The 27,561-nt window shown below is 37.3% G+C and overlaps 5 protein-coding genes across 11 annotated transcripts; 3 read left to right on the top strand and 2 right to left on the bottom strand.

The window, feature by feature from the left end:
* Window positions 1-548: 548 nt before the first annotated feature.
* LOC133744971 (F-box/LRR-repeat protein At5g63520-like) lies at window positions 549-3,774 on the top strand. The gene is made up of 10 exons (XM_062172986.1): window positions 549-740; window positions 843-950; window positions 1,079-1,171; window positions 1,668-1,814; window positions 1,898-1,999; window positions 2,234-2,273; window positions 2,372-2,524; window positions 2,596-2,783; window positions 2,875-2,972; window positions 3,078-3,774. The coding sequence occupies exons 1-10, from the start codon at window positions 549-551 to the stop codon at window positions 3,454-3,456; spliced, it is 1,500 nt and encodes a 499-aa protein (XP_062028970.1). The 3' UTR covers window positions 3,457-3,774.
* A 436-nt stretch (window positions 3,775-4,210) lies between these two features.
* On the top strand, window positions 4,211-8,594 carry LOC133706640 (F-box/LRR-repeat protein At5g63520-like). Of its 3 annotated transcripts, none has more exons than XM_062132179.1 (10): window positions 4,211-4,477; window positions 4,556-4,663; window positions 4,771-4,863; window positions 4,965-5,111; window positions 5,305-5,406; window positions 5,516-5,555; window positions 5,833-5,988; window positions 6,688-6,860; window positions 7,034-7,152; window positions 7,984-8,594. In XM_062132179.1, the coding sequence occupies exons 1-10, from the start codon at window positions 4,241-4,243 to the stop codon at window positions 8,405-8,407; spliced, it is 1,599 nt and encodes a 532-aa protein (XP_061988163.1). In that variant the 5' UTR covers window positions 4,211-4,240; the 3' UTR covers window positions 8,408-8,594. The 3 variants fall into 3 exon arrangements, with proteins under 3 accessions (XP_061988163.1, XP_061988162.1, XP_061988160.1); XM_062132178.1 differs by having other exon boundaries at window positions 4,212-4,477; window positions 4,971-5,111; window positions 6,682-6,860; XM_062132176.1 differs by having other exon boundaries at window positions 4,212-4,477; window positions 6,682-6,860.
* Window positions 8,595-9,683: 1,089 nt separating this feature from the next.
* LOC133742034 (endoribonuclease Dicer homolog 1-like) lies at window positions 9,684-11,931 on the top strand. Its single transcript, XM_062169730.1, has one exon. The coding sequence runs from the start codon at window positions 9,828-9,830 to the stop codon at window positions 11,307-11,309; it is 1,482 nt and encodes a 493-aa protein (XP_062025714.1). The 5' UTR covers window positions 9,684-9,827; the 3' UTR covers window positions 11,310-11,931.
* A 2,504-nt stretch (window positions 11,932-14,435) lies between these two features.
* LOC133746206 (gamma carbonic anhydrase-like 2, mitochondrial) lies at window positions 14,436-17,437 on the bottom strand. Its single transcript, XM_062174378.1, has 2 exons — window positions 16,969-17,437; window positions 14,436-15,043 (listed from the first exon to the last, which is right to left on the bottom strand). The coding sequence occupies exons 1-2, from the start codon at window positions 17,333-17,335 to the stop codon at window positions 14,667-14,669; spliced, it is 744 nt and encodes a 247-aa protein (XP_062030362.1). The 5' UTR covers window positions 17,336-17,437; the 3' UTR covers window positions 14,436-14,666.
* Window positions 17,438-19,015: 1,578 nt separating this feature from the next.
* Window positions 19,016-21,347, bottom strand: LOC133706393 (MADS-box transcription factor 17-like). Of its 5 annotated transcripts, none has more exons than XM_062131921.1 (8): window positions 21,091-21,347; window positions 20,896-20,986; window positions 20,298-20,359; window positions 20,106-20,205; window positions 19,888-19,929; window positions 19,689-19,730; window positions 19,458-19,560; window positions 19,016-19,340 (listed from the first exon to the last, which is right to left on the bottom strand). In XM_062131921.1, the coding sequence occupies exons 1-7, from the start codon at window positions 21,270-21,272 to the stop codon at window positions 19,462-19,464; spliced, it is 618 nt and encodes a 205-aa protein (XP_061987905.1). In that variant the 5' UTR covers window positions 21,273-21,347; the 3' UTR covers window positions 19,016-19,340; window positions 19,458-19,461. The 5 variants fall into 5 exon arrangements, with proteins under 5 accessions (XP_061987905.1, XP_061987906.1, XP_061987909.1 ...); XM_062131922.1 differs by having other exon boundaries at window positions 19,018-19,321; XM_062131924.1 differs by having other exon boundaries at window positions 19,022-19,340; window positions 19,458-19,554.
* Between the last annotated feature and the right edge of the window lie 6,214 nt (window positions 21,348-27,561).

Below are 27,561 nucleotides of genomic sequence, written 5' to 3'. Positions count from 1 at the left end.
CAAAATATTTAAATTATGAGTCAAAGAAACCATAATACGATATTAATGATGTTTGTTTTGCAATATTAAACAAAACATGAAAGATAAGGTTAATGTATCACTAAAAGATAAGAGGTTATAGTCGATCACAGAAGTGTGATGAATCTAAATCGTTTATCCGAGTGAGTTCCATGCCAATGTGCGGGTAAAACTAACCACGCGGCGCATGCATTGTAAGATAGCTTATAGAACTAAAAAGTGAGAAATTGAGGGAAGCGAAAACCAATTTATTGCCCCCCGGATTTCCTTTTCAGCTCAGATATTGTATTGCATGGAACATGCATGCATATGGTGTATTGACTGGATTCTCTCTTATCAGATTTCAATGATATTAAGAAGATGAAAACAACAACGGTTATATGCAAAGCAGAGGTGCTCTGCTACCTACCCCACCAAAGACTCATCCAAAACTCATATATAAAGGATCACTCGCTCCCCTGCAACTATCACTACACAGTTTGCTATATCTTCCTGTTCATTGAACGATTCGTTTTAATTACATCCCGAAAATGGCCAACGAAGGAGTTGTCCCTGTCTTCTCTAAGGTGAACGACGACATTTTGCTGAACATTCTGAGGAGACTGCCGGCGGTGGCGTTTGCATGTGCGGCGTGCGTTAGCAGAGCGTGGAACAGAAACTGCAGTAGCATTCTCTGCCGCCCCAAGTTCGTTTCAGCTATGTCTGTGAACCCAGACCCCTGTGTGAGTAAAGTCCTTTACGATCTGCATGTTTTTTTTTTTATTGAGAAAATTGAAAAATAGCTCGATTAATCGTGGTTTTTTTTGTTCCATTTGTTCTTGAAGGAGGCTGTGGATGAGGTGTTTGATGAGGTTTTCTCTCAGCCGATTCGTCCCGACTTTGCAATTGTTTACATTGGCATGGAGTTTAGCTTGCCATTCACAAGCCTCTTTGTAAGTCTATCTCATTTTGGATTTGATAATTGATACATAGCAAGTCATCTCGTTTTTGTTTTATTTTTATTTTTTGGGAAGTCTTCTTTCGGATTTGTTTAATTGATAAATGGTTATCGTGTGTATAGGTCTTCAAAAAGGTACCGCGTGGAGTTCCAATCATCATCAATCAAGCTGTTGGGCTAATCGGCGTCGATGCTGGAGCAGATGAAATCGTAGAGGTTTTATTTTCCTTTTCCTTTTTTCTTTCAAATTTGAAAAACAGCCCAAATCGCAACCCTTTATTGACATACAACCCCTTGTAGATCGAAGGATCGAGTAGTGCTAGCAGTTCTCAAGAGTACTGAGTACTACTCAATTAAATTTTGAAAGAAGAGATTAAATGAAAGAGGTTCATGCATTTGTCCTAATTGAAGTCGTCGACTCGTTTTAAATTATGTTGCCATATATTATGAGAATGGGAAAATCATGGAATCCACATTGGCATCAATTTTGAAAGGAACATGATTAGCTTAGAGAATTAAATTAAATTAATTTTTGTAATCATCTTGAGAGCTTCATATGTCTTTCGAAAACATTCAAAAACAAGCTAGTTTTGATTCTTGGGTCACAATAGCTCACTCTCACTTCAATTTTTTTTTTCCTGCCCAAATTATTCCTTTATTTGATTATTGAACAATTCCAGGTTAGTAAGCGTGCTATTTCGGCCTTATGCAGGTGAAGTGGGAATTGGAAAATGGGCCCAACTATTGGGATGAAGAAATTCTAATGGGAGGTAATCCAATAAATGGAGGGTTAATTCTCTCTGTTGGATTTGTGCCCGATTTAAAAGTGGATGTCATCCCACTTCCAAGATCAAAGACTGTAAGTAATTTTGCTTAAACTCCGTTAATCTCTGATTACACATTGGAAATGTTCAATTGACTCGGTGATTTTGCACTACTCAGCAACCCAATATGCCATTGATGGAGTACTTTATGCTGGAGCTTAGGAGTTACACTGCTTCAGTTTCAGGTTCTCTCGACCCAGCTTGTATCACAATGTTCGGAGTAAGTTGGGGTTAATATTTCATCGATCTTGTTTTTATTTGTGATTATGCAATACCCGAAATTACAAAGAAAATCTGCGAGAGGGTCAAAATTTCGATACAATGATTGTCATGCAGTATTGGAAGAAAAACTATAGAACAAAATACAAGAATTGGTGACCAAATTGTGTTCCTTGCTTTGCAAGAGTATTTGTCATGTACTTATGACAATACGACATGGTTTCTTCTTTACCAGGATCATCGTGTTGATATAAGACCCATTGTTGAGAAACTAGGTGAATACTCAAATTTATTGATCAAAATGTATTACTTAATTGGTTACTCCTTAACCCAATTTCTTATATTATAGCTGACAACTGTGAGTATGTTGTAGATCTTGTCATGCCTGAGGAGACTGCCGTTGTAGGAGACGCAAAAGGCTCCTTTCTGTTCCGCCGCAGGGACCAAACCCAAAATTACAGTGCTGATCTGTTCTTCTTTGATGCTGCTGCTCTAGTATTTGCCAGGGACCAAAACAAGTCTGCTGGTACTATTTTTTTTTCCCCCTCTTTGTTGTGATAATGTGTCTTGATTTATTGATTGGGATTTGATGAACAGAGTTAGGGGAAACTCGGTTCCATGTGGCGGTGGCCGACGGCATAATTCCATTTGGTCCTGAGCTCAGGAGCGTTTCAGTGTTTGAGGATTTCTTTGCTCAATCTTGGATTTCGGGCGTAGTGGAAGGAGCAGAAGAAGGGTATCCCATGCTTGATTGCGTCACTGTTTTACAACAGCTTATAAATCAGGTGAGCTTATAAGTGAATTCCTAACTGAACACTAAATTATTAGTAGTTGAAAGATGAAAAAATAGCTAGCAAACCCCTTCTTGTTTTGTAGTTGGACTTGGGAAACCCAAATTTATACATTGAGGTCAGGAAAGGTAGACAATACTCCACACAATTCAGAACAACCCTGGCTTGTCATGAACTTTTGGGGTGAGTCACAAATTTATTTGAAATTTTGTACAAATATTTATGTGCATATTTAGTTGAAAACAACAAGGAACAGACTCTGAGTTGTTGCTGTTACGGTTTGAACAGGGGTAACTACGAGTCCATAATCGTCAAGGGTTGTGGCATACAACCTGGGGATAGATTCATATTCCTCCACTCAGACGCCGGAAGTGCACTGACTCGTGTTGACGATGCTCGTCACAGTTTGGAAGCATTGGATGCTAATCAAGAGGTGTTTGGAGGCTTGATCTTCTCTAGCTACCACCGCGACAGGTCCTTTTTCGGAGCCTCTCATGTGGATATAACTCCCTTTACTGACAAGCTCAGTGGAGTTCCCATGGCTGGTATCTCCTGCACAAGAGAAATTGGGCGTGGGGCGTTACTTGGTCCAGGACTAGGGTATTGCCTCCATGCACATAGCTGTGTGTACCTAGCTATGTCTTATGTTCCTCCTATGTCCTACTAAGGTATTCGGGGCTTGAGGGAGTCTCTTCCCCTGAACCTATTGAAGCATTGTACTACGGAGTTGGTGTGAAAGTAGTTCTTCTACATATATGTCTTTCAGAAAGCGAATTCTGTGGCTGTGGTACACAGATAGCTGTTGGCTAGGTTTAGTTTCATGGTTTTTCAAGAGCCTCCAGATTCTATAATGGATCATGGATGTGCTCCTAGTTTATTGCAATAGACATGGTTGAATAACATCTATCGCTTCGTTCTGAGACAAATAAACAAAGCAAGTGCCATTGATACTCCAGTGTGGGCTGTTCATTTTGTGCAAGTTTATTGGGCGTGTTAATAATGAAGTTATGTTAAGATATATTAATGTATCTATAGTTATGTTACGATATATATTAATGTATCGATATATCAAGTAAATTAATTTGATATAGATGTGAATTGGTTCCAATAATTGATAGGTTAGCTTAGCCTGATTTTGAAGTAGTCTACGATTATAAGAAGATGGTCCAATACTTTAACGAGTTAATTAAGAACATTTCATGTACCGATACATTAATGTAACGTAGAACTTTACTATGAACAATGCTCCAACTATAAATGCTGTCTGATTCTACAACTATAAATGCTCCAATACTATAACACGAGTTGAAGAACATTTTATGTGTTGATACATTAACGTAAAGTGAAATGTGAAATTTTACAGTGAACAAAGTAGTGAAATTTTCTGATTTCACACACCGAGACCGAGGCTTAAAAAGTAAAAACAGACTTTCAGAGTCCGAAAAGCTGAGATGGACGAGGCCTCATCGTCGACGCCCAAGAGCGACGCAAAGCAGCTGAAAACGACGACGGCCGGAGGGTTGTTCTCACTGTTAAACGACGACCTCCTCCACGACATCCTCGCCCGCCTTCCGGCTCCTTCCTTCGCCTCAGCCGCGTGCGTCAGCAAATCCTGGAGCCGAACGTGCACTCTCATCCTCTCTCGCCCCAAACTCGCCTCCGCCCTCTCTCTCAATCCCAGCCTCCAGGTTTTGTTCTCCCCCAGCATTTGTACCTTCCTTTTTGCATCCGTGAGCTTGAATTGAGTCTCACTGATTGACTCATAGGTTGCTTGGGAAGAGGTCACACAGAAGGTTCTGGCCGAGCCGATCAGGCCTCATTTCATCATAGCTAATGTCGGAAGTGGGTTTCGCTTGGTTGATGTTAACAAGCTTGTATGTGTTTGTTTGTTTGCTCTTACATACCTTGATTTGAACTATACATTTTGATAGGATGAAAGTTTGTGAGTGTGTTTATGGTTAGTTACGGATTGAGATTGCAGGTAAAGGAGAGATTTGGGTCCAGAGCTCCGTTTGTTGTTTCTACTGCAAATGGGATTCTTGGAAGAGATGTTGTTACCTGTGAAATCAAAGAGGTTTGATGGTTTTTTCGTTTCTTTGTTTGGTCTATGTTTTGTTCATTACTCTGTACAAAGTTGATTACTTTACTAATATTGTCTACAATTGGGTTGGTTAGGTACAGTGGGACAGTGTTTCTAGTGATGTGAGTGATGATGATGCCTCCGTACCTGCAGAGGATGGGAGCTACGGCATTGTTTTGACTGTCGGCTTTGTGCCGGGTTTGAAAGTTGATGCTATCCCGCTGTTATCGACAAGTGTAAAGGTGAGAACTTCTGTCTTGAACTGCATTGCTGATTTCTTTAAAAGGGTTTTTATTATGTACTTTAGATGTGGAAACTTGGGACATATACAGTTTTCATTTGTTCGTTCAATTTGGTAACTTGTAGAATCTTTCTAGCTCTATATGCAGTTTGAACTATAACGATTGACTTGTAGAATGTTTCCAATGACATCAGGAATGTCAAGAGGTCTTTATCGATAAGTTTGTCATGGATATTAAGGATTACACAGCTTCTGTTTCAGATTGCACAGCCCCAGTAGGGATTATAATGTTTGGAGTAAGTTGCTGTCTTCATTCTTGATATCATGTCCTCTTTTCTGAAAAGAAATGGTCAGCTGCTGCTCAAGTCTTTGCATTACTAAAATTTGACATGATTGATGGTACAGGATGGGTATACTAATATGAGACCAGTAGTTGATGCATTGGGTGAGTATTGCTCTGTATATAACTATATTCTTTTTTAATAGTTTCCTTAATTAGACTGTATTTTGGGGGAAAAGGAGAAATTTTGTTTTCTTTTTTTTTTTGTTGGGGGGGGTGGTTTAGAAAAAGATTCTTTCTTTTTGGTGCATTGTTTACCTCTTCGAACCAGAAGGAGATAAGCTGCTGCTTTCAAATTTTTATGTGTTGCAAACTCGTAAACTTTTCTATGGCAAGTTCTGCTGCTTTCTGTTGATTATGATTCACTGTCTGATTTTGGCAGATTATGTTATGCCCGAGGAAACTGTCATCGTGGGTGACGAGAAGGGTCGGTTTTTGTATAGAAGTGAGAATGAGTCTAGAAATGTCTGTGGGACTGCAACATCCTTTTCAGTTGCTGTTGCTCTTATATTTGCCAGGGACAGACAAAACTCCTGTGGTAATTATCTAATGTTTGTTATAAAGTACTGTTCTGTTTCCAGTTAGGTTGCTGTTTAAATAGCTAATGTGCATATCTTCACAACCATGTAAAGTTAATAAGGGAAACACACATGCGATTTCTTTAAGATTGTTACTGTAGCTTTGCTAAATCTGACTCCACTTTCCATTGTATTTTTTTTTTAAAGACCCTCTAGGAGATTTAAGATACAAAGATATTTGTGAAGGATGCAACTTATGCATTTTATGTCCAATGCTTTCTATACTAACAAAATTTGCTTTTAGTTTCAATCAGAGCTTGATTCCTAACTTGGGAGTCATGGCTTGTCAAACATTATATAACTTCACACTTAACTTTAAGAGTTCCTACACTTGAGATGCATGCTAATCTCTACTTTATGAAGGTTTTCCAGCTCTTTTTTTGCACCACATTTTCCTAATTGTTCTTATTAAACTTTCCAGATTGCATCTATTATACCCCAGTATGTGCTTACATGGTTTCAGAGATGTTTGGTCTGAAATTTTTCTAGTAACTCATCTCCTTTCTTCTTCCTGTATTTGTGTGGAAATCCTTGACCTGCTGCATTTAGTCTAGCAACTGTGTAGTACAGTTAGGGATGTTCTTTGTAAGGTTATTATTTCATACTGCCCACTGTGTTTGTTATCACTTATCTGATTTGTTGTAAATGACAAGGTATAGGGGATATTCAATTCCAAATTGCATTGTCAGAAGGTGTGTCAACAGTAGGTCCCAAACACAAGGCTGTCTCTGTTAGAGCTAGCGCCTCTGATTCTACTTGGCTCACTGCTAGAAGAGAAGGACACCGCGAGATTCTTGATGGTCAACGAATTCTGAATGATATTAACGATGAGGTAATAAAATTACATTTAACATTCTGAGTGGTGCACTTTAAAACTCTGCAGAAATTGGCAGTTGACTTTGAAGTATTGTTTTGTGTTAGACTAGTGAAGCAAAAGTAATAGATGTAAAATTAATTTAAGAAGATGTAAACCTCTGATATGTTCTACAACTACTTTTGTCACAGTTAGAAAATCACACGGATTCTTCTGATCTGTACATTGGGGTTAAAAAACGAAGAAGTATCTCCACAGGGCCAAAGACGCGTAGGCTAGTTACTTCCCTGGACTTCCATGGAGTTATAGGGTAACATACAAAACTTATTTTCCTCTTTAATTCACTTTTGTTGCCTTATTGATGTTGCCCACGCACTTAAATTAGAAAGATAATATGCAATTGTTGAAAATGACAACATCATATGCTATGTGCTTTGCTTTGATTTTTTGCCCTGTTCTTATCATCGCTATCCTGTTTCATCTACTGCGTCCTGGCAGTTCACTATTATGCTTAGTAAAGGAGTAAACTGGGAGATAATTCAGATTTTATAAGCCATAAAATTGATTACAAATACTGAGCGAAAGATGTTAAACCAAGTGGAACTAGAATGCTATGCTATCCTTCCCTATGTTATCTGTGGAGATCCTGTGTTTAATGTCACTTGTATTCCGTCATCTGCTCTTTGATCACTAGGACTGGCATGGATAATAATGCAAGAACTATTTTCATTAATCATTATCAAAATATGGGCTCCAGAATTCCTTTCTAGTATTGTTTCTAATGAATTATGGAACGGGACCTAGGATTTAGGAATGCAGGCACATTTGGAGCAAGTTTGTCAATGAGGAGTTATCTTGCTCCATTTGAACAGCCAGTGATATAAAATTCATAAAGGCCTTTGCTTCAAAGCTAAACCCACTAAACTTATGCAAGAAATGATTGTAAGTTGCGGCCGCAGTGAAGTGACTAGGAATAGATTTCAATTGATGAACTAGTTGACCCTGACTTGAAATTTACTTCCAATTTCTTTTGCAACTCTTTATCTTCGGTTCAGAATGTGTTTCCTGCAGTGAAGCGATTAATTTTAACATTTTTGGTAAATCTATTGATCTAACTATTGACATGTGGCATTTTCCACAGTGGAGACGAATCGTACCTTTATGTCAATGATGTTGGCATCAAAACTGGTGATTACTTCCATTTCTATCGCCCAGATCCCCAAACTGCCTTATCCTCGTGTACAAATCTCTCTGTAAGCCTGAAAAACTTGAAGATAGATGAAAATTCAAAAGATTGCTGTAACCTAGGTGAAGTATTTGGGGGTTTCATCTTCGCTTGTTGTGGCCGCGGTGAGTCATTCTTTGAACGTGTGAATGTGGATAGCTCGCCTTTTGTTGAAAACTTCCCTCGGGCTCCATTGGGAGGAATATTTTGTGGGGGCGAAATTGGACGTGGCTCTTCAATGTTTACCAGGGGAGCTCAGAAGGATTGCAAATGCAATCTGCATGTCTATAGTACTATTTATCTTGTGTTGTCATGTACTCCAGCAGCATTAGATCATTAGATGTTGCCTGCTGTAAAGCACCTCCTCAATATAGATGGGATGTATTGTTGGTTTATGCTCCAGTTATTTCCCATTTAAGAGAACAGATTTCAATTTCTTTTCCGTTAGTAGAACAGATTCTGTTTGTAAAATTTGGTTACACAATTGCTGCTCAATGAACAGCCAATATGGCTCCGAATTTAGTTTCCATTGGTATTCTTCTTTTCTGCATGAAATATCTTGTTTCTTCATGAGGTTATACACAAGCATTTATTTGCGAGTATGGTGGTGCAAGTACCTAGTGGAGTTTTCGATCTCTGGCTAAACCTTGATCTCACACCAGACTGGTAATGCTTGGGAATGCGTATAATTAATTGAAACAGGAAGTGAAGAAGAAGCATCCTTGATCTCATTATTTTGCTTTTTCTATAAAAAAATTTAATTATTTTTTATGTTTTCCCAGAGCATAAACGGCTGTGGAGGCTTTTCAAAACGTATGAAGAATATATCTTGTTTGGTTCAGAGTTTAGACCATGACATGAGTAGGATTGCTTTCAAAATTTCACAAAGCACTGGCAATGAGGCAAAGAATCATGCATCAAAGATAAAAATAAGAATAATACAAACGACTGAAATGACTCAAACGAGGCATTGATAGTAAAAACATCCCGGCCGTGGAAGATATAAGTTCTTTGATGACACCTTACATGTCCAAGTAAACGAGAAATACAAACTAAAAACGCAACAAAGTTACTTTCTTAGACTCTTAATAGCATAACATTTATTCTTAACTACTTGTTTAACGATTTAAGACCACTTCGTGTCCAAATTAAGTCGGATACAAGACCCATTCGGCCCACTGCTTGGAGGAGGTCGCCTTGGGGCTGGCGGGCAGGAAAGTTCTCCCGGCACAGTTAATCTGCATCCTTTGTCTTTTGGGGTTGTTGAAGATGCCCACTTGCCTTCAGCATCAGCAGCTCCACTCACTTGTGAATTGTTCATCTTAACTAAAAGAACAAATATGGACTTAGAATTCTAAACTCAAAGCTTTTGATGGAATGACGAAGATCAAGAGCCTCTATATATATAGGGTTTGTTTTAACTTTCCAAAATACAAGAGGAATAGTTTTAAGCTAGGACAATTTCTTTTCTTTTTCAAATTATAATATTTGCCTAATCCAAGAGGGAAAAGGAAAAGCTCGAATCCATTTCACAACAGGAAAAGGAAAAGGAAATTTGAAACTATGAAGTTAAGTACCTGATGGAGGGGTATAGAGTGGGTTTGTGTAATCCTACATAAGCATATACAACTTCAAAATTGCAGTGGTAGCAAAGCTCAAGCATAGAAACGTTGCCTTGCTTCTATTGGTCTGATTTTGTTTAGTGGTGAAGATTAATTGGGTTTTTATTTCTTTGCTTTTTGGTAGAGCAAAACTCTAATATGAAACGAGGGTACTCAGAATCATCCTCCACCTCTCTCGAGCCACCTCAATCCAGGTTCAAACACAACCCAGAAAATGACCTCTTGGAAGATGAAGGCACAAACATTTTCGCACGCAAAGTGGCTGAACATTACAGTGATCAAACTCTGGAAGAAGGAGAAATTAGTCAAACCATGGAAGTGGCCGAGCATTACAGTGATCAAACTTTGGAAGAAGGAGAAATTAGTCCAACCATGGAAGCACAACCCCAAGAAACCCCTACTGTTCACATGAACGCAGTGAAGCAAAGCTTATTACAGACCGAGTCAACCTCGAAGGAGCCGAGTCTTGATGAAGTGGAGGAGATCATACGCTACAATTTCAGGAACAAGAAGTTACTAGAGGAAGCCTTTACGCATTCTTCTTTTACTTGCGGCTTTTCCTATGAGCGATTGGAGTACGTAGGCGATGGGGTGCTCGGTTTATTGTTTTGCCAGGCACATTATTCTCTGTACCCGGATTTAGCTCCGGGAAAGCTGACCCTCCTCCGGGCGGCCAACGTCGATACCGAGAAGCTTGCACGTGTGGCACTCCGGCACGGCTTCCACCGCTACCTCCGCCACAGGAAACCTTACCTTGTAGATCAAATTCAAGAGTTTTCACGAGCGGTTATTGAGTATCCATTGCACTCGAATGGTCTTATTGACGCTCCGAAAGACCTTGCAGATGTTGTAGAGTCCACTATTGGGGCGGTTTTCATGGACTGCAACTCCATAGAGGTTGTGTGGCATGTGTTTAAGGGCTTGCTAGAGCCGATCATAACTCAGGAGACGATACAAATACATCCAAACACACAGCTTCTTGAGATGTGTCAAAAGAACCGCCGGAGTCTCAAGTATGTAGATTCATGGGAGAAGGACTATAGTGTTGGGTGTGTCATTGATGGTCAGATTGTTGGAAGAGGTACCTATAGTCTTCGGAAGGACGTTGCGCTAAACCGAGCAGCAAAAGATGCATTGGACAATAGGTGGAAGTGGATGGAGAATAATGCTACTGCCATTGCTCAACGTGTGACGGAGGAGCCTTCGGAACCGGTGCTATTGAAGAATATGAACATGGAGAATAGAGATGAAGACGCAATTAGCTCTGTGGAGCAGGCTGAGGAACCAAGTGTCGGTTCTTTGGTGCCCGTTACTCCAGGAAAGAAAGATATGCAGGAGGATCTAGAGACTAATGACACTTCTGTTCGAGGTCCGAATGTTTTGAGTGAAGAGACTACTTCATATAATGAGACTAACTTTAGTACCCGTCCTCGAGGTCAGATAGAAATGCATGCCATAAATTCTCTTCTGGGGAATGGGATTGGTGATGAGTTTATTGGACTCTCTAGAGGACAACGAAAGCGCCTCCGAAAAAGACAACGGAAGATTTCGGCTAACACAACAATAATAACTCCGGAGACAATACCACTTCATTCAAATTTCAAACACACAGTTTCTTGAGATATGTTAATACTTGATAGAACGAAGAAATTGATCTATGGGGACAGAGAAGCCAAGATCGATTTCTTCCTTAATTGGAACTCCATAGTTTACGTAATGTATAAAACTAATTTGGCCTGTATAGTCTATTTCATGTTGCCTATCAGTTGCCTCCGTAAGGTGAGTGAGTTCGGGGCTTCAATTGCCTATCAGTTGCCTACGATGGAGAGTTATGATATGTCAAAATGAAAGGGATGCTGGTTCTGGCACTCTACGTCTACACGCACTGTTTTTCTAGTGTTGTTATATACTCCATTACCTTTGGAACATTATATAATATACAAATACGAAAAATATACAAATCCTTGCTTTTGATTCAAGGATTTTTGACAAAAATGCAGTATAAGAATCATTCATCCTTTCAAAAATCGAAAATCATTCATATGCATTTATGATTTACTATGTAGATGTATGTTCTCATATATACGTACAACCAAACGTACGATCATGCCGGAAATATTGTTATGAAGTATATAATGTAACTGTGATATTGGCACGGCTCAATCAAACCAAAGGACCCAATTCTTGGGAGATTTGATTTGATTGAGCCATTCCAATATCACACATTTCTCAGCAAAACAACAAGACCGACAATATATATAAATATTTAGGTATAATAGGATTGAAATCATCACAGTCACCTTCTTCAATCGTCTGTGCTGCATATCCATGGCCGGAAGCAGAGAAAAAAAGACAGTAAACAAATGTAGAGAAGAAGACATAAGAGGTGCAAATGGGGTTGCAATATATAAAGAAACAAGAGTGGATTTTTATAAAGGTGGGATTGCAAATAATATAATGTATATGTTTTTATGTCCCAATATATAGATGGCTAAGACGTCAAAATCTTTGCTTCATTTGGAAGAAGGAATAATTCATATGAAACTTTCCATTTGGCCTTCCACGATACTTATATCTTAGTGGTTTATGACATTGTCAAAATTGCCCCAAAACATGTCTCGGTCGAATTCAAATTAAACTAATTTTCCCAGGCTTATGTATGGACCCTGATGATCATATTACAGTGAGATTGAACTGGCAAATATTCTATGAAAATCATTTGCCGTCCATCTAGAAGTTGCCAAATGGATGCGTACAGAAGGGTTGATGATCATGATAATATTAAGTGAAGTATATGTCGAAAATCATTGATTTATTTCTAGTTGTTGGTGTAATGGGTTATTGAAAAGTTCCTAGAATCTTACAAGTACGGCTTTAAAAATGAATTCAAAAAATTCAAGCTCTAATGTGAAAGCCTAAGCAGATTTAGATATGATGAAACGTACGTAACTAAATTAAAAAAAAAAAAAAAACATATTGCGACTATAAAAGAATGTGTCCGTTAATCTTAGTATTGCTCTCAAGTTATAAAAACAGAATAGTCTTGGTTTTGCCCTTAAAAATATTTGACATCCACCAAGTATATTAAATGTATGGTCTAATCAATAAGGTCTAAGTTTTCTAAATGCCAAAGCCACCTTCATAATGTGCATGGTAATGGACCTAATGATATTCTCATTAGCTCCACTTAAAGACAGAAAACCTACGTCTATATTCGCCAACCCATAAGGGCCAAGCCATGAATGGCTTAACCTAATTCTTTGTCCGTTTTTCTTCACGATTTAGTGCATGTCTTATAGATATAATGAATATACAATGCAACTAGCCATTCAAAAAGAAACAAAGATTTGACCCCAAGAGTTGGAGCCAGCCTCTAGAGGAAGCTGAAGCAATATCATTATAGGCTTCAAGCATCACCGTTGCCCTTTGAGATCGATTTTCAATTCATTATAGTATGAACTGCCTATTGCTCACTTCAATTCACCAATCCCACAACCAAATTGAGAGAGAAACCACCGTATTTGCTTTTGGCATTGCTTTTCTCTGAATGTGAAACCTAATCCTGCTTTCACCTAAGTGAGGGGTTATGAGTAGAGTAGAAGGCAGTATTGTTCATAGATTCCTTAACCCTTCGATCATTAGACAAACTTTTATCCCAAATCTTAGAAATTACATAGAGTGCATGGTTACCTTATTCGTTAAGAAATATATTGGTATCTTGGGAGCCCTTCTAATGAGGACCACTATAATGAGGACTAGTTGATAACTTTTTTGTGAGACTTACTTTTCGATCACATTTCCGCAAATCAATCGTTAGATGTTTAAATATTTATGTGTAGATCATTTATGAAATTTTTCAACCAAATTGAAAATCGTTAAGGCATTCATAATTGTGATTTATCAGTTATGAACATAAACGGTACATGTTTGACAGATTTGGTTTGTCCATTAATTTGATCTAATTCAGTAGCTTAATAATTAGCAATTTGGCAGAAAATTTTCAGAAGTGATCTACTCATGCATACATAAACATCTAACGGTTGATTTACCGTAATGTAATCGAAAAGTGGGTATTCCAAACCGTTGATTAGAAAGTCTTCAGCTAATCTTCATTATAGTGGTCCTCATTAGAATGACTCATTTGGTATCTTAGTCGTTCAAAAGGAATGAGATTGCACTTATAAACAAATGAAACACAACCATATCATTTTGGTACTGGTTTTCCTGTTTCAGCAGCAGCACTGGCAAAACCAAAAGCTTAAAATAAGTTATAGTGGGATATGACCGGAAAGAGAAAAACTTGGCTGCAACCTTCCACACTTGGTTACAAAATGATTCAAGAGATGAGAAAGGGTTTCAGTAGCAAGGTTCAGTAAGTATGGGATCAAACACTATCCATCTATTGTGGGATCTGAGGAATGGTTTGTAACGGCATGGAGGAATTTAGATAATTGCTTTGGATAGCCTAATAGTAATCAATAGTTGGTGCTCAATGTTTAGTGAGTCAAACCTTTATTTAAATATAAGAGCTCAACTGATTTCCATAAAGGTAGCTTAAGCTTTGGTTGGTGCTCTTGGCCTACCATACCAACCAGAAAGGAAAGTTAGAGGAAATGGGAGTAAAGAATAGTTTTCACCAAACCTCAGAATCTATAATCCCAGTTCATGCAAGCTTGAATATACTCTTTAGATGCCATATGGGTATCTATGTATGATTACTATGATATGAAATCATGCTAGCAACAGTGAGCTTTAACAAATGGATAAAACAAATTATCAGAATTTTCTGATACAGGGTCGCCGAGCAACTACTATAACACATCCCATTGTCGATTGAAATTTCAAAACAATTCAATCGAAGTACAAGATAGACACTCAAAATGATATTAGCTGTATGTCTCGGAACTGCTTATTTCCTTACAAGGAAAGCCTCCAACTAAACAATGTCAAATACATGGAAAGATGCAATGAAACTTATCAAATAGAAATCCCCAAAGATTTCTTGAACTTTTCAACCTCCAAATATACCGTGGAGTAAGGGAGGTATTCCTGGAAATATTCTTTACTCAGATCATTTATGGCAACGGCAAGTTTGGGGATCTCCAAGGTCTCTTCATGGGTCAGAGTTCGGACAAATCTTGCTGGATTTCCAGCCCAAAGTTCACCAGTCGGAATTCTCCTCCCTGGGGGAACCACAGACCCGGCTTCAAGGATAGAATGGGTCTCCAGCAAGGAACCTTCCATAAGAATGGAATGCTGCCCAATAATGCATTCTGGCTCAACTGTGCAGGACCGCAACAGACTGTATGCACCAATAGTCACAAACCTCTCAATGGATGTATCCGCTGGAAGTCCTGAGATAGGGAAAGATGTTGAATATTAAAAACCATCTCAGCGGGTCCACAAAAAGCACCATCTCACTTGGATAGATTTCAATACATGTCAAGAGAAAAGATTAACAGCTAATAGTGGTTGCATACGGTGGAGTTATTATCACCTACTAGATTGCACTAAGCCACTAACATATGTGAAGCAAATAAAGAACAGGGATCAAGTGATAAATCTGTTGACACTCAGCCCAAATGCCCCAAAACCCAAGCCAAGATAAAAGGTGAGGAAAAAGATGTCGACGGCAATTTACTAAAGTGCTAGAAATTGAAGGATTACTAATTCTTAAATAAGATGAACTTGCAGCCCATGTTTAGAAGTTTCTAACGTGAGAAACTATATGGATAACGGGTTAAGAAATGACCTGATTCTAGAGTAAGTATAAACTATTCCACTGACACTGACAATGGAAAACCTTCATCAAGGAAACATGCTGTTCCTCACAAAGAAGAGATTTTCTATAAGCATAGAGTGCTTCACATGTGTGCTTAGCATCTCTGTTAGCCTGAGAATTCAGGATGATGAGACTAGACCAGGATAACCTAATAGACTAAAAATTTGAAAGGAAGCTCCAAAAGAACATTGAATTAATAGACGACTCATTTTTAAGGTTTTTTTTTTTTTGTCTGATAGTTAAGGGTATGCTAATAAGTGTTACGCACAGCACTAGTGCAACTAGTCTAATCAACTTATCACCAGCAAAGTGTCACACTAAACTCCAGGAAAAAACAACATTAGACATTACAGCCTGTGTTGCTCAATGGAGTTGTTAAGGCTAAGAAAGCAAGAAATTGCTCTACATGACACCTTCATACTACACAATAAAAAAACTTTCGGTGCCTGCACCAAAAGCACTGAAGAGAGAATAATCAAAAGTATAAAGCCAGCACAGCCTGATAACTTTACTTCATGGACAACTTTTGCCCTAGATTAAAATAAATTCAAATCAGGGCCTCCTGTTGCACATAACACACACATATGGAGTGACATAAAAACTTTGATCTTTTTCTTCGAATCAAATACCAAATACTTATTCTACTATGAGGTTCTTTAGCTAACCATATTATCACCTGGCATTGGAGGTGATTATGGGAAGAGAAGAATTATCATTCAACCTACTCAAAAGTAGACCCAAGGATTCAATTTCCCAAGATCCTCTGTCTGGTCTATTAGATTGACATGAGACATTTTCTAATGATCAGAGTTTTCCAAAACTGAAAGATTAGGAAACAAGAGGAAATAGTGCCATTTGTAATGTCTTTCAAAGTATATCAACTCGATCCTCTACTTGCTACATTGGACTTTCATCCATTGACATGTAATCTACATTTGCTTCTGATGATATGCAAAGGGGAATTCATTTCCAAATGTAATCCACCACTACTTCCCTAAAAGAGCCACATTCTCTTGTTCAAAGAGGCACAATCCCCCATCTCACCAAAAGAGCCCTCTCACTTCCTTCACCCTTTCAGCCACCTTGCTCCGTCTTCAAAATAGAGATATCATATCCAACAAATACCTGAAAACCCCTCAAACTAATGCAAGTCTACCTTATCTTTCAGTTAATCCATCCTTCGAATCACTACTCCACTTTCCACCACCGCTAAACCAAAACGTTTCTATATTACAATCTAGTGAAAGGTTTAAATTTTACATGAAAAAATTCAAAATTATTCAGGAGTTGAAAAAACTTCACAGCCTGAGCTAATTGGCCTAATCACCAATTCTTATTCAGCAAGTGTGCTCAAATTTAACAATTCATAACTACATTCCAGCCGTTAACTCATTCCAAATTCAAATGACCTTGAATCGAACTTTAACCAGGAAATCAAATTCACCAAATTAAAGAACTTTGAGAACCCCAAAAATCAAAGAGTGAGAATTTAGGAACCTGTGGGGGAAGACCAAGCGGCGTGGAGCACACACCGTTCCTGAACATTGGAGCAGAAGCCGACGGTGATCTTATTGAGATCGCCGCGGAGGACCGAGCCGGGCCAGACGGAGGCTCCGTCGTTGACCGTGACCTGGCCGGCCAAGACGACGTTGGGCGCGACGAAGGCGTCGACGGCGATCTTGGGGAGCCACTGTCCCAGTGGGATTATCTTTCGCTGGCCTCGGTAGTCCCACTTGACCCGATCCGACGATGGCGTTATGGCTTTTGCGGCTTCGGTGGCGAGCGCGCGGTGGAGTAAGGTGGCTTTGGACGATGGGACGACGGAGCTCAGGGCTTGCCTCGAGATGCGAGCTAAAGCCGCCATTGGAGAGCGCAGAGAGAGAGAGAGCTGGGTTTGGGAGTGGGAGATGGAAATGGAGAGGAGTGAAAGAGTGGTTTGGTTTGATTGTGGGCCGGAGGAGACTGCTTTTTCGTCGAACTTTGGTTTTGGGCCGGGAAGGAGAGATTTTCATACATCTGTTTTTAACAATTACTATGGTACTTTTTTCTTAAGAAAATTACTGTTTTACAACTTTGTATGGTGGTGAGTATTTAGTATTTACCCCATGTGTACTTTTAGTGTTAACAATTTTATACCTGAAACTTTCCTAGAGCTATCATTTTTGTCTACTGTCCCAAAATTTTCGGTCATATGGGGCTCACCTATAGCAAATATAATGAAGGCTTTGATCGCGAATGAGAATGGAAACACGTAGTTGCTCTCACATAGATGCAAAATAGATCCGATTCTAAGTGTCTGCAAAAACTTATTTTCTTGCTATTTTTGTTTGGTGTTGAGGTTGCTAAAGTAAAGGCTCACCGATGCTCAAGCAAAAAAAAAAAAAAAAACGATGTAATTAATTCCGTATTGTCATCTATTTATGTGATTAGTTCCCATGACATGAGGACATTTTCGAATGGTTAAACAATGACGGAATTGAGCTCAACGATGCTCAAGCAACAAAAAATCGATGTTATTAATTTTGTGTTGTCATCTAGCTATCTGATTAGTTCCACTAACATGAGGACATTTTCCAATGGTTAAACAATGACGGAATTGGTGTGATTGATGTCACGAGTGTTTTGCCTAAAAGTAGGAATCAAATCGTTACCGGAGTCCGGAAGTAGATATCCAGCAGCCGTGGCACCTTCAAGTTGTCTTTAAGGGCAATGATATAGGGCCTCAATGAGGCCTAAGATTTGTGGCCTCAATCCTAGATGTCAAGTCATGTCACCTATACACCTCACTAATTTATCAAATCATGTCATGTCATTCTTGAATAAAAAGACTATCTTATCATTTCAAAATCTAATGACTCTAAATTATTTTAGTTTTCTTCTAGAAAAGATATATTATTTTATTTTTTTCTTTTTCTTTTTTATTATATATATATATATATATATATATATATATATATATATATTTTTGACGAATTATGGATAAATATATATATATATATAAATTCGTCAAAAATATATATATATATATATATATATATATATATATATATATTCACAAAAATATATAAATTTATATTTATATATAATTCGTCTAAAAAAATTTATATTTATATATTTTTGTGAATATATATATATATATATATATATATATATATATATATATATTTATCCATAATTCGTTAAACAATATATATATATATATATATATATATATATATATATATATATATATATATATATATATATATATATATATGTTGTTGAATATATAACGGCTCTAAATTATTTTTTTTAAAAGAAAAAAAAATAATTCCTCATCCTTCAAAGAAAGTAAGTAGAAACAAAAATAATATTTTACATGACATTTTTTGAGGAGGTGTCTTTGCTATAGGCCTATATATAGCATATTATCTTTATGTAAAAATTGAGTTTTTCAAATTCGAGATTTCATCTGTAGATATACTGAGTAAAAAGTTATACATTCATGAAAATGAAAACTAAAACTAAAACACGCACCAAATTTCTAACATCATACATTTATATCAGATTAAAAGAAACAATCATACATTTTGATAGAGCTCATACACTTGTGCAACAGCGTTAATTACATGCATCAAAACCAATACGTACACCCTGACAATTCCATACACAGGAAAGAAAAAACAGAAAACGTACGTACATAGTAGTTCTTGTTCAAACAAAAATACAAAAACGAAAATAAATAAACATCTGTGCCTTTTCATAGTAAGTACTAGATATCTCTAGCTCCAGGGTCGGATCGCGGAAATGATCGTTTTAATTTGATGCTTGTTTAGCGGGTATGACAGCATTACAGCAGCAAATATCGATCCTGACGAAGAAGAAGAACCCTGAATTTCAAATTTAAGGACTGTAATTTACCAAGCTTATTGATCATCTAAATGCATCGTGCATGGTTTTATTAATTAATCATGCCGTACGAAGGATTGGCTTAGTTGGTTATTTACCTAGCTAGGTCTGAAATGCATTAATAATCACATTGCGTGCACTTGCTCCCAATGTTATCGAGCTGCTTGCATTACCATATTGATCAAGCTCGTGCAACTTCACCTCAGATTAAGCATACATGCACGTACAGTTAGTTCATTATTATATATATAGTCTGGATTAATTGACTGAACCATATCTATCATTCATATATAGAACAAAAAAAAAAGTGCTGGTAAAGAAAATCTCACTCTTTTCTGCAGACGCCTATTTTCCTCTTGCTGTGCTTTATGCTGCATTTTATACAAGAAATGATAAATTAACTGCTTAGTGGGAATTTCATCCAGATTAATTAGTTCTTCCTTTGATTAGCTCGAAACGAAATTACACATCGAGGAATATATAAGCGGATGGATCATGACCAACGAATAGGAATCCTATCTTACGTGCCTTCCTTTTCAGCAAGCGGATATTCTCCGAAGTGATCCGTGTCTGTTAGAACATCACAAAATCTCTGTTAACTGAGGTGTTACTAGGTCGCAATTTATATAGGACCTAGCCAAGTCATAGGTACTTGTAATTATATATGCATAAACTATACCAGGTTTACTTGATATAGTTTTTTGTTTATGGTACGAAATTGAATTGAGCAATATAGTTACATATACCATTTCAGAGCGGATGCGTTGAACCCCAGTTTTTAACTGTCTCTCTAGCTGTTTCAACTCTTGCATGCCCAGCATTGATAGCTCTGCTCCAGCTAAGTTCCTATATATATTATGAAATTATGAATCATGATATGTGAAAACCTACAACCGTACATACAGATCGATGAACTAAAGCATTAATGTTGTACGTACTTGAGCCTCATTTCCATTTTCTGTATTGACCTTCTTAACTCTTCAGTTTCATTCCTCCATAACTGCATGTCATCCCACAGCAGAAACAGATCAATCAGAACCAAAACAGCGATGAGATATAAATGGAATGTAGATGCATTTTATACACAGAAATTAGTAGAGAGAAAACTGAAGGTATCCAGTTTCAATATGCTTATTCTTTTTATTACACTCCCCGTACAATCCACACTGATATATCAAGCCTCCTTTTCTCTTTCTAATTTCACAATTGCTAATTTACAATGGCCATGTATAAATTCTTACATCAATTTTAACTACACTGGAATTATTGAAGTGGTAACCATATATAGGTGAGGTAAAAAGCTCTTCGATACTCTCTTTGAGTTCATACTTAAATAATTGAGTCTTAAAAAATGTAACTAGGTAATTACATACATGTATGTCATATACATACCGTGAAGATCTATCCTGTAATCTTGTTTTTATATATCTCCCTTTGACTGATCCACAGATATATTATCTCCATGACTCCATGTGATCGAACTCTAATTTACTGTACTTTATAAAGTCATAGTAATGTACAAAAAAGCATATATACCTCCATGGTTCCAATCCTTGTAGAGCATGCAGGGTTACTTGATTGAGGGAGTCCTACTTCACTTCTATACATCGCAATCGTTCTATTTATGCTGCACGCCCGTCAGATAGATATATCAAATTAGTGGTGTAGTACCTAATATAACCAAGTCACATTTAATTGTAAAACTAAGAGTACTATACGAATTAAACGTACTCATGGCTTGCATATTGATAAAGCTTGCCGGAGGGAGAGAAAACGATGAGGGCAACTTCAGCATCGCAGAGGACGGAAAGCTCAAAGGCCTTCTTTAGGATGCCGGTACGGCGTTTTGAGAAGGTCACCTGCCTGCTGATCGGACTCTCTATTCTCTTCAGCTCCACTTTTCCCCTCCCCATTTCTCTACTACTGCTACTTCTTCAGTGACTACTGCATATATAGATAGCTGGCTAGCTAGGTTGCTATATAATGTAGTAGCTAGAAGATTTTAATCAGGCGAGGATTAATCGAGTATTTAACGCAGATGATGGAGCTGGCCAGTAACCCAACCATGGTTAATCTGATTTGCTTAAAAATTGACACGACGCCACTACCCAGTTCCCTTTTGGAAACTTGACTACGAACCCCCACCCTATTCATTTGATTCATGAAATTCATTTACTCTCTTATATGAGTTCGTCTACGGTATATTAATATATTGATGCATTAAATAGTTAAATTAATGTAATAGACTAGCTCTACATATTGATAGATTAGTTTGTGACTATTCGTCTTTTCTATCAAACTAATCTATACTTTTATATTAAACTAAATTCAACTAATTCTATTTAATGATGTAACGTGAAACTTCTCCTCTTACATATATATTTATATACGTAGAGTATATATATATATATATATATATATATATATATATATATATATATATATATATATATATCAGTCCGGCTACACTAAGGACGTCCTTAGTTTTTCTTAGGTACAGATTTCCGGTTTTCACCCACTTTCCGATCAAATTTTCACATCTTAACCGTTCAGTTTTTATATCCTAATGTATAGATCACCTCTGCAAAATTTCAGCCAAATTAGTGATCATTAAGGCATCCAAAACTGCAAATTACAACAATGTAAACGAACGGTTCCGGTTCGACAGATTCGGTTCGTTCGTGTAAATTGCAGTTTTGGACGCCTTAACGATCACCAAATTGGCTGAAATTTTGCAGAGGTGATCCATACATTAGGACCTAAAAACTGAACGGTTAAGATGTGAAAATGTGATCGGAAAGTGGGTGAAAACAGTAAATCCGTTCCATAAGAAAAACTAAGAACATCCTTACCTGAGAAAAATCATATATATATATATATATATGAAACATTGCTCCTTTTTTTTTTTTTGGAGAATATATGGAGCACTGCTCGAACATAAGATGTATACGGGGGTCCTCATAATTAAAATCGATTAGCACTTGACACGTAGAACTTAGAACTAATGCCATAGTAAAGAAATCCTACACGGAAGATTACACTTTTCGGTTGACGATTTGATTGATTAACTATGTCGGGAATCTTTATTCACTTTGGATGGGACTTACATTTGCAAAATCGAAAGTATGTGCAACCCACCATCAATCCCTTTTTGAATTAAAAATGAAAGTAAATCGAAATGTTGGAAGTGGTTTGTTGAGCTTTACCATGAAATGAGGTAGCAAACATCAAATTGGGGCTTATCTTGGAACTTTTCTTGGAGACATATTAAGTCAGGATAAAACCTTCTGCCCCCCATCAATGGTGGTCTCTACCACAAATTACACATAATGGAGTTCATCGATGGACTCAAACTTCAAACCCACGACGTACAATTCCTCTTCATGACATCTTTGTCTCACATGGGATCGATTTCTTTTTCTCATATTTGAATTTCAGGTTAGTTTTGAAATACATCAATCAAAAGATGCTTCTAGACTAGTTGCGATGATAATGATTCTACGCGTAAGTAATTGTAACTGGTGTCGATTATGCGTAGAGTTGAACCAAAAGCTTGACCATTCAAATCTTGTTAAGTAGAACATGACGATCTAAATGGTTATACGTACAAGAGCAGTCACAAAAATGTGATTTTATGGAATGATGTTGGACATATATAATTCTCCATATATTCACTTCCATGTGCCTTCACAAAAATAAATAATAAGATACTCTAAGTTTTTATATATATATTTTTTTTTCACAGATTGCATGCGGATATATTGTTTTAATCAAGTGTACTATGCAACCAGTTGATGTTAGGCTACGATCAATGACATTTTCTGAGCTCTTCGTGTGAAAGCTCTGTTATTACCATCTATTCAAGACTTTAAGCTATGTGGTACAACCAAGAATTAACTAAATATCAACTTATTATGTTTGTTTACACATCATTTTGGTCTTTAGAAATTTGTTCTTGATCTTGACCAACTTCCATTGTGTTATCATATCCTCCTCCACAAAAGTCATAGATTTAGAAAATTAAGAAACATATCAAATGGGTATCTTAGTAGTAAGTTTGCTAATAGAAGTGTTTTAAAGAAGTTCATGAGTATTCCTGGAGTATGAAATTCTTAATTGCTTCCAATATCTTAAAATGTAAAAGATTCTTTTTCATGCATACATAAATTAGAGATATTCATCTTCTCAGCAAAGAGAATGAAAATATGTATAAGAAAACGAAATACATTTATATTTAGTTTGGTCTCGGTGTGCAAATCATCCCACATTTAACAACCGTAGAATTCATAGTATTCTCATTGTTTTTCACAGCCAAGTGATCATGTCAATCAAATGCATGCAGTTAACTGTACATATGAAAGGTTTAGCACAAAGATATTTTGAAGAAGTGCACACCAATTTTCACTTTCATTTTGGTTCATTCAAAAATAACATAGTGAACATATGATCCCACCAGGAGCCATGCCATGGATGATTCAGGGACAATTCGAACTTTCGAAGTGTCATGAAAGGTTCAAACTGTCTATAATAACATTGGATATCTAAACTCAAAGTTTCAACATATTGATCATAAAGGCTTGCTCACTTAAGGGACAGTTTTAAGAGAATGTGAGAGACGTACAGATGCATCTCAACCACATGTATTAAATTCAAACGCTGAAATTATAATAACTTAAAATTGTGTATCTGTTTTCAACCATCATATTCACTTGTGCCTCAGTCCCTTGTCCCTTAGGTGAGTATGCCTCATAGTATCAAATATGTTTGTTTTTAGATTTGCCTACATGACACAATTATGATCAAAAGTGTGTTTGGTATGGTAATTTTTCGGCCTTTTTCTTGGGTTATTTATATTTGCTTGCAAGCCTCTGGAAATTGACTTCTCGAGTTAATGTAAAGCCAACCTGCAATAATTAGATTTGCTTCTCTCAACCATTTTCTTTCAAAATTCTCTATTCTCTAGCTCTTTGTATTCCCCTCCCCCGTATTCTTAATGCAAAAATTGCATTTGCTGTAAAATTTTGAGCCCAGAATTTAATTTTACTAGTAGTTTGCATAATAGAATATGAATGAGTTCCGTAATCAAAAACATGCATCTAAGTGATGAGGGAGAGTAAAAAACGATAAGATTATGTTAGTATAGGTTCTATTGTATATTGACATTCCTAATACAAAATCTAGAGTCGTTGGTCTAAGGTTGAATTGTGTCATTATTCAGATGAAGACTCAGTCGAATGAAATGGAAACTCAATGCTTCAACCGACTCTCCAAGTTACACCACAAGTAAATGCACTACATTTCATAATGTTTTGTGTCTTTGTGCATTTTGAGATTGGAGTCTGTTTTGCAATCCCAATTAGGTTAGGATATGTGACTTGGTCATTTATTGTTTAGTTTGCTTCGAATATATTTTTTCATTCAATGCAATTCATCAATAAGTCATAGAAGGATATTCTCTCCTATTGATTTGATTAGATAAGTATATATATAAAATTGTATGAGTGGCTGACAGTCGGCTATTTTAATCTCTAAAAAAATAACAGCCACTCATCTAATCCATCCCTTTATATATTTTAATATCAAAAAAATTACATCCATTCATATTGCAAGTACCCATGCACTGACGGTGCATGGAATACACTCCCAACTCTCCAGGATTTTAGGGGGAGTATGTACAATATATAGTGGCAAGAAAAAGTTATTCATTCAGTATGCTTTTTATTATAAAAAAAAGAATCTGTGCTTCATTTGAAAGTCTAGGAAGTTTTTCATCTGTCTCGAAAAACCATGTGTTTTACTCTCTATGGATTTACTTGTTCCATGCTTAAGTAGAATAGTGAGTCAAGACACACTTTCATCATTCCTCATATTCTACGTATCAGAGAACTCTCGAGGTTAGTTCGAGTTATTGATGTGTAAAACATATTGAAAGTCAAGGGAAGTACTTGTCAATCCAAGAAGATAAGTGAAAGCGCTACAACAATGGAGAAGAATTACAACGGCGCGATTCTTCTAGAATGAGTCTAGTAAGAATAGATGAGGTCAGTGCTATGGTTGTAAGTCAAGTGTATTTCTATCTTTTCATTAAGTGAGTTGATTGTCACTTGGGCCTTTAAGAGTTAAGACCACGCAATTGTTTACCTCACGTTGAGGATTTTATTGCGTAAACAATCTTGTGTTTCTTGATTACTGTGTGATTGTTATTGCTCTTTCTAATTTGCCATTTTGGAGAACCTTAATATCTGGGATCTTTGGACTCTCTTCAATCCCTGTAAGCAAACAATATATTGTGTTTATTCAAATAGTTGAGTTTTTGGCTTCACGCAGGGTATGCCTGGATGGCTGGATGATTGGTGTACCACCCCTCCCCCCAATGCGCATCCTTTTGTTTGGTGCAACTGCTCCTCCCCCTTGATATTTTTTCTGTTTTCAGTCTGTTCTTTGCTTGTTTTTTCTTTCTTTCTTTCTTGTGTCTTTATAATTTGTTCTATCATTACCAAAAAAAAAAAAAAACAACAACAACGGTTAGCTTTCCTACCATTTTGTTTTACAAAATTTGTAATCATATTACTAAGAAGATCATAATGGTACGGGAAAATGGTCTGTACGGTATCTCGTCGTTCCCTCCTTATAACTTTTGGTACCTCAGCTTTGAAAAATATCAATACAGTATCTGAGGTTCTCGGCCCGACCGAGGATTGGTACATATTGCCGTTAGCTCCGTTACGGAAGTTGTCAAGTGGCAATTTTTGAAGGGTATTATCATCCTTTCAGGGCTTAATCTATTATTATTTTTATTTATTTAAAAAAATATTTTTCTCTCTCTTCTTTCTTCCTCTTTCCAGATCAAAGAATCTCTCTCTCTCTCTCTTTCACCAAAAAAAAAAAAAAAATCTCTATTCTTGATTTATGGGACAGTCTCATGTTAGAGTTTGTGTGAATTTGTGGAACAAATTTGTAGGAGGTTTAGAAGTTATTAGAGAAGGATTTGTGGGTTCTTCCCTGCCTCTTTTGTATCTTTAATTCAATCCAAATAGTCGAACAAATCCTGGGAATGCTTCAAATTAATATCCTCCTTTTGGTAATCTAATTCGTCCTGGTCCCTTTGATTTTATTTTGCTAATTGGGTTCTATAAAATGTGGGTTTGTGTTGAAATCTGGGTTCATAAAATTGGGTACTCAGTTCTTGCACAAATCAAAATCTAGGTTCATAAAACTGTTGGGGTTTTAGGACGCTGCTGGGTTTATGCAGCATTGGATTGGTGTGCTTCTCTTCTGTTCCACTGAACCATCATGTTTCGTCATCTCTCTCTCTCTCTCTCTCTCCCCCCTCAACAGGTGTGTTCACTAACTTAAAATTTTCCACTATGATGATTGAGCGCCAATAACAACAGCGAAGAGCATGCAATTCTAAAATGCAAACTCATTGTTGGGAGCCATTTCGCGGCAAATTAACATGGGAGAGAGATAGGGAGAGTTCAAAACCCTCAATCTCTCTCTCTCTCTCTCTCTCTCAATCCCAATCTCAATATGAACAGAAATTGAAATTGAAATGAAGGCCTCTCTATTTGATTTGGGAGAATTGAATTGAGTAACCGAAAGATGGAGCGGCATGGGTCACCATTCCAAGCCCCGTATGTGATCCAAATGAAGACGTTCTCGATTTACCGGTGGAGGCCCGATAACCCGACGAAGCCGGAGGTGAAGCAGTACATCGACGGCGGCTCCCTGGTAACATCGACGGCTGCAACTTCCACCTCAACCTCACAGTGGAAATTCACTCTCCCCAAGTCGCCCACTCACCCATTCTCTCCCAGTCTCCAACCCACAACCTGGATCCGACTAAGATTTTGATGCTGTGGCCACTTTTTGGTCCAGCCCAGCACTGCCGCCGCCACTCATGTCCTCCTATAAAAATTTCTTTTGCTTTTTTTTAAGGGATTTTGTCCATTTACCCCATTTTTAGGGATTTTTTTCCCACTTACCCCATTAAGTTTTTTTAATTCTCTCTTACCCAATACACTCTAAGGGAGTCTTCCCTAATACCCCATTAAGATTTTTTTTTTGTTTTTAATTTTTTTTTAATACCATTTTACCCTCACCCCTTTGTTATTTAGAGAGAGAGAAAAAAAATAGAAGAGAGAGAAACCATGGGAGACTTCGCCGGAGCCCGTCACCGGCCGCCGGAATCCGGTCACCGTG

Source organism: Rosa rugosa, chromosome 4 (assembly GCF_958449725.1).
Source record: "Rosa rugosa chromosome 4, drRosRugo1.1, whole genome shotgun sequence".
Classification (NCBI taxonomy): domain Eukaryota; kingdom Viridiplantae; phylum Streptophyta; class Magnoliopsida; order Rosales; family Rosaceae; genus Rosa; species Rosa rugosa.
Note: the sequence above shows the minus strand (reverse complement) of the source record. Positions and strands in the feature narration are given on the sequence as shown.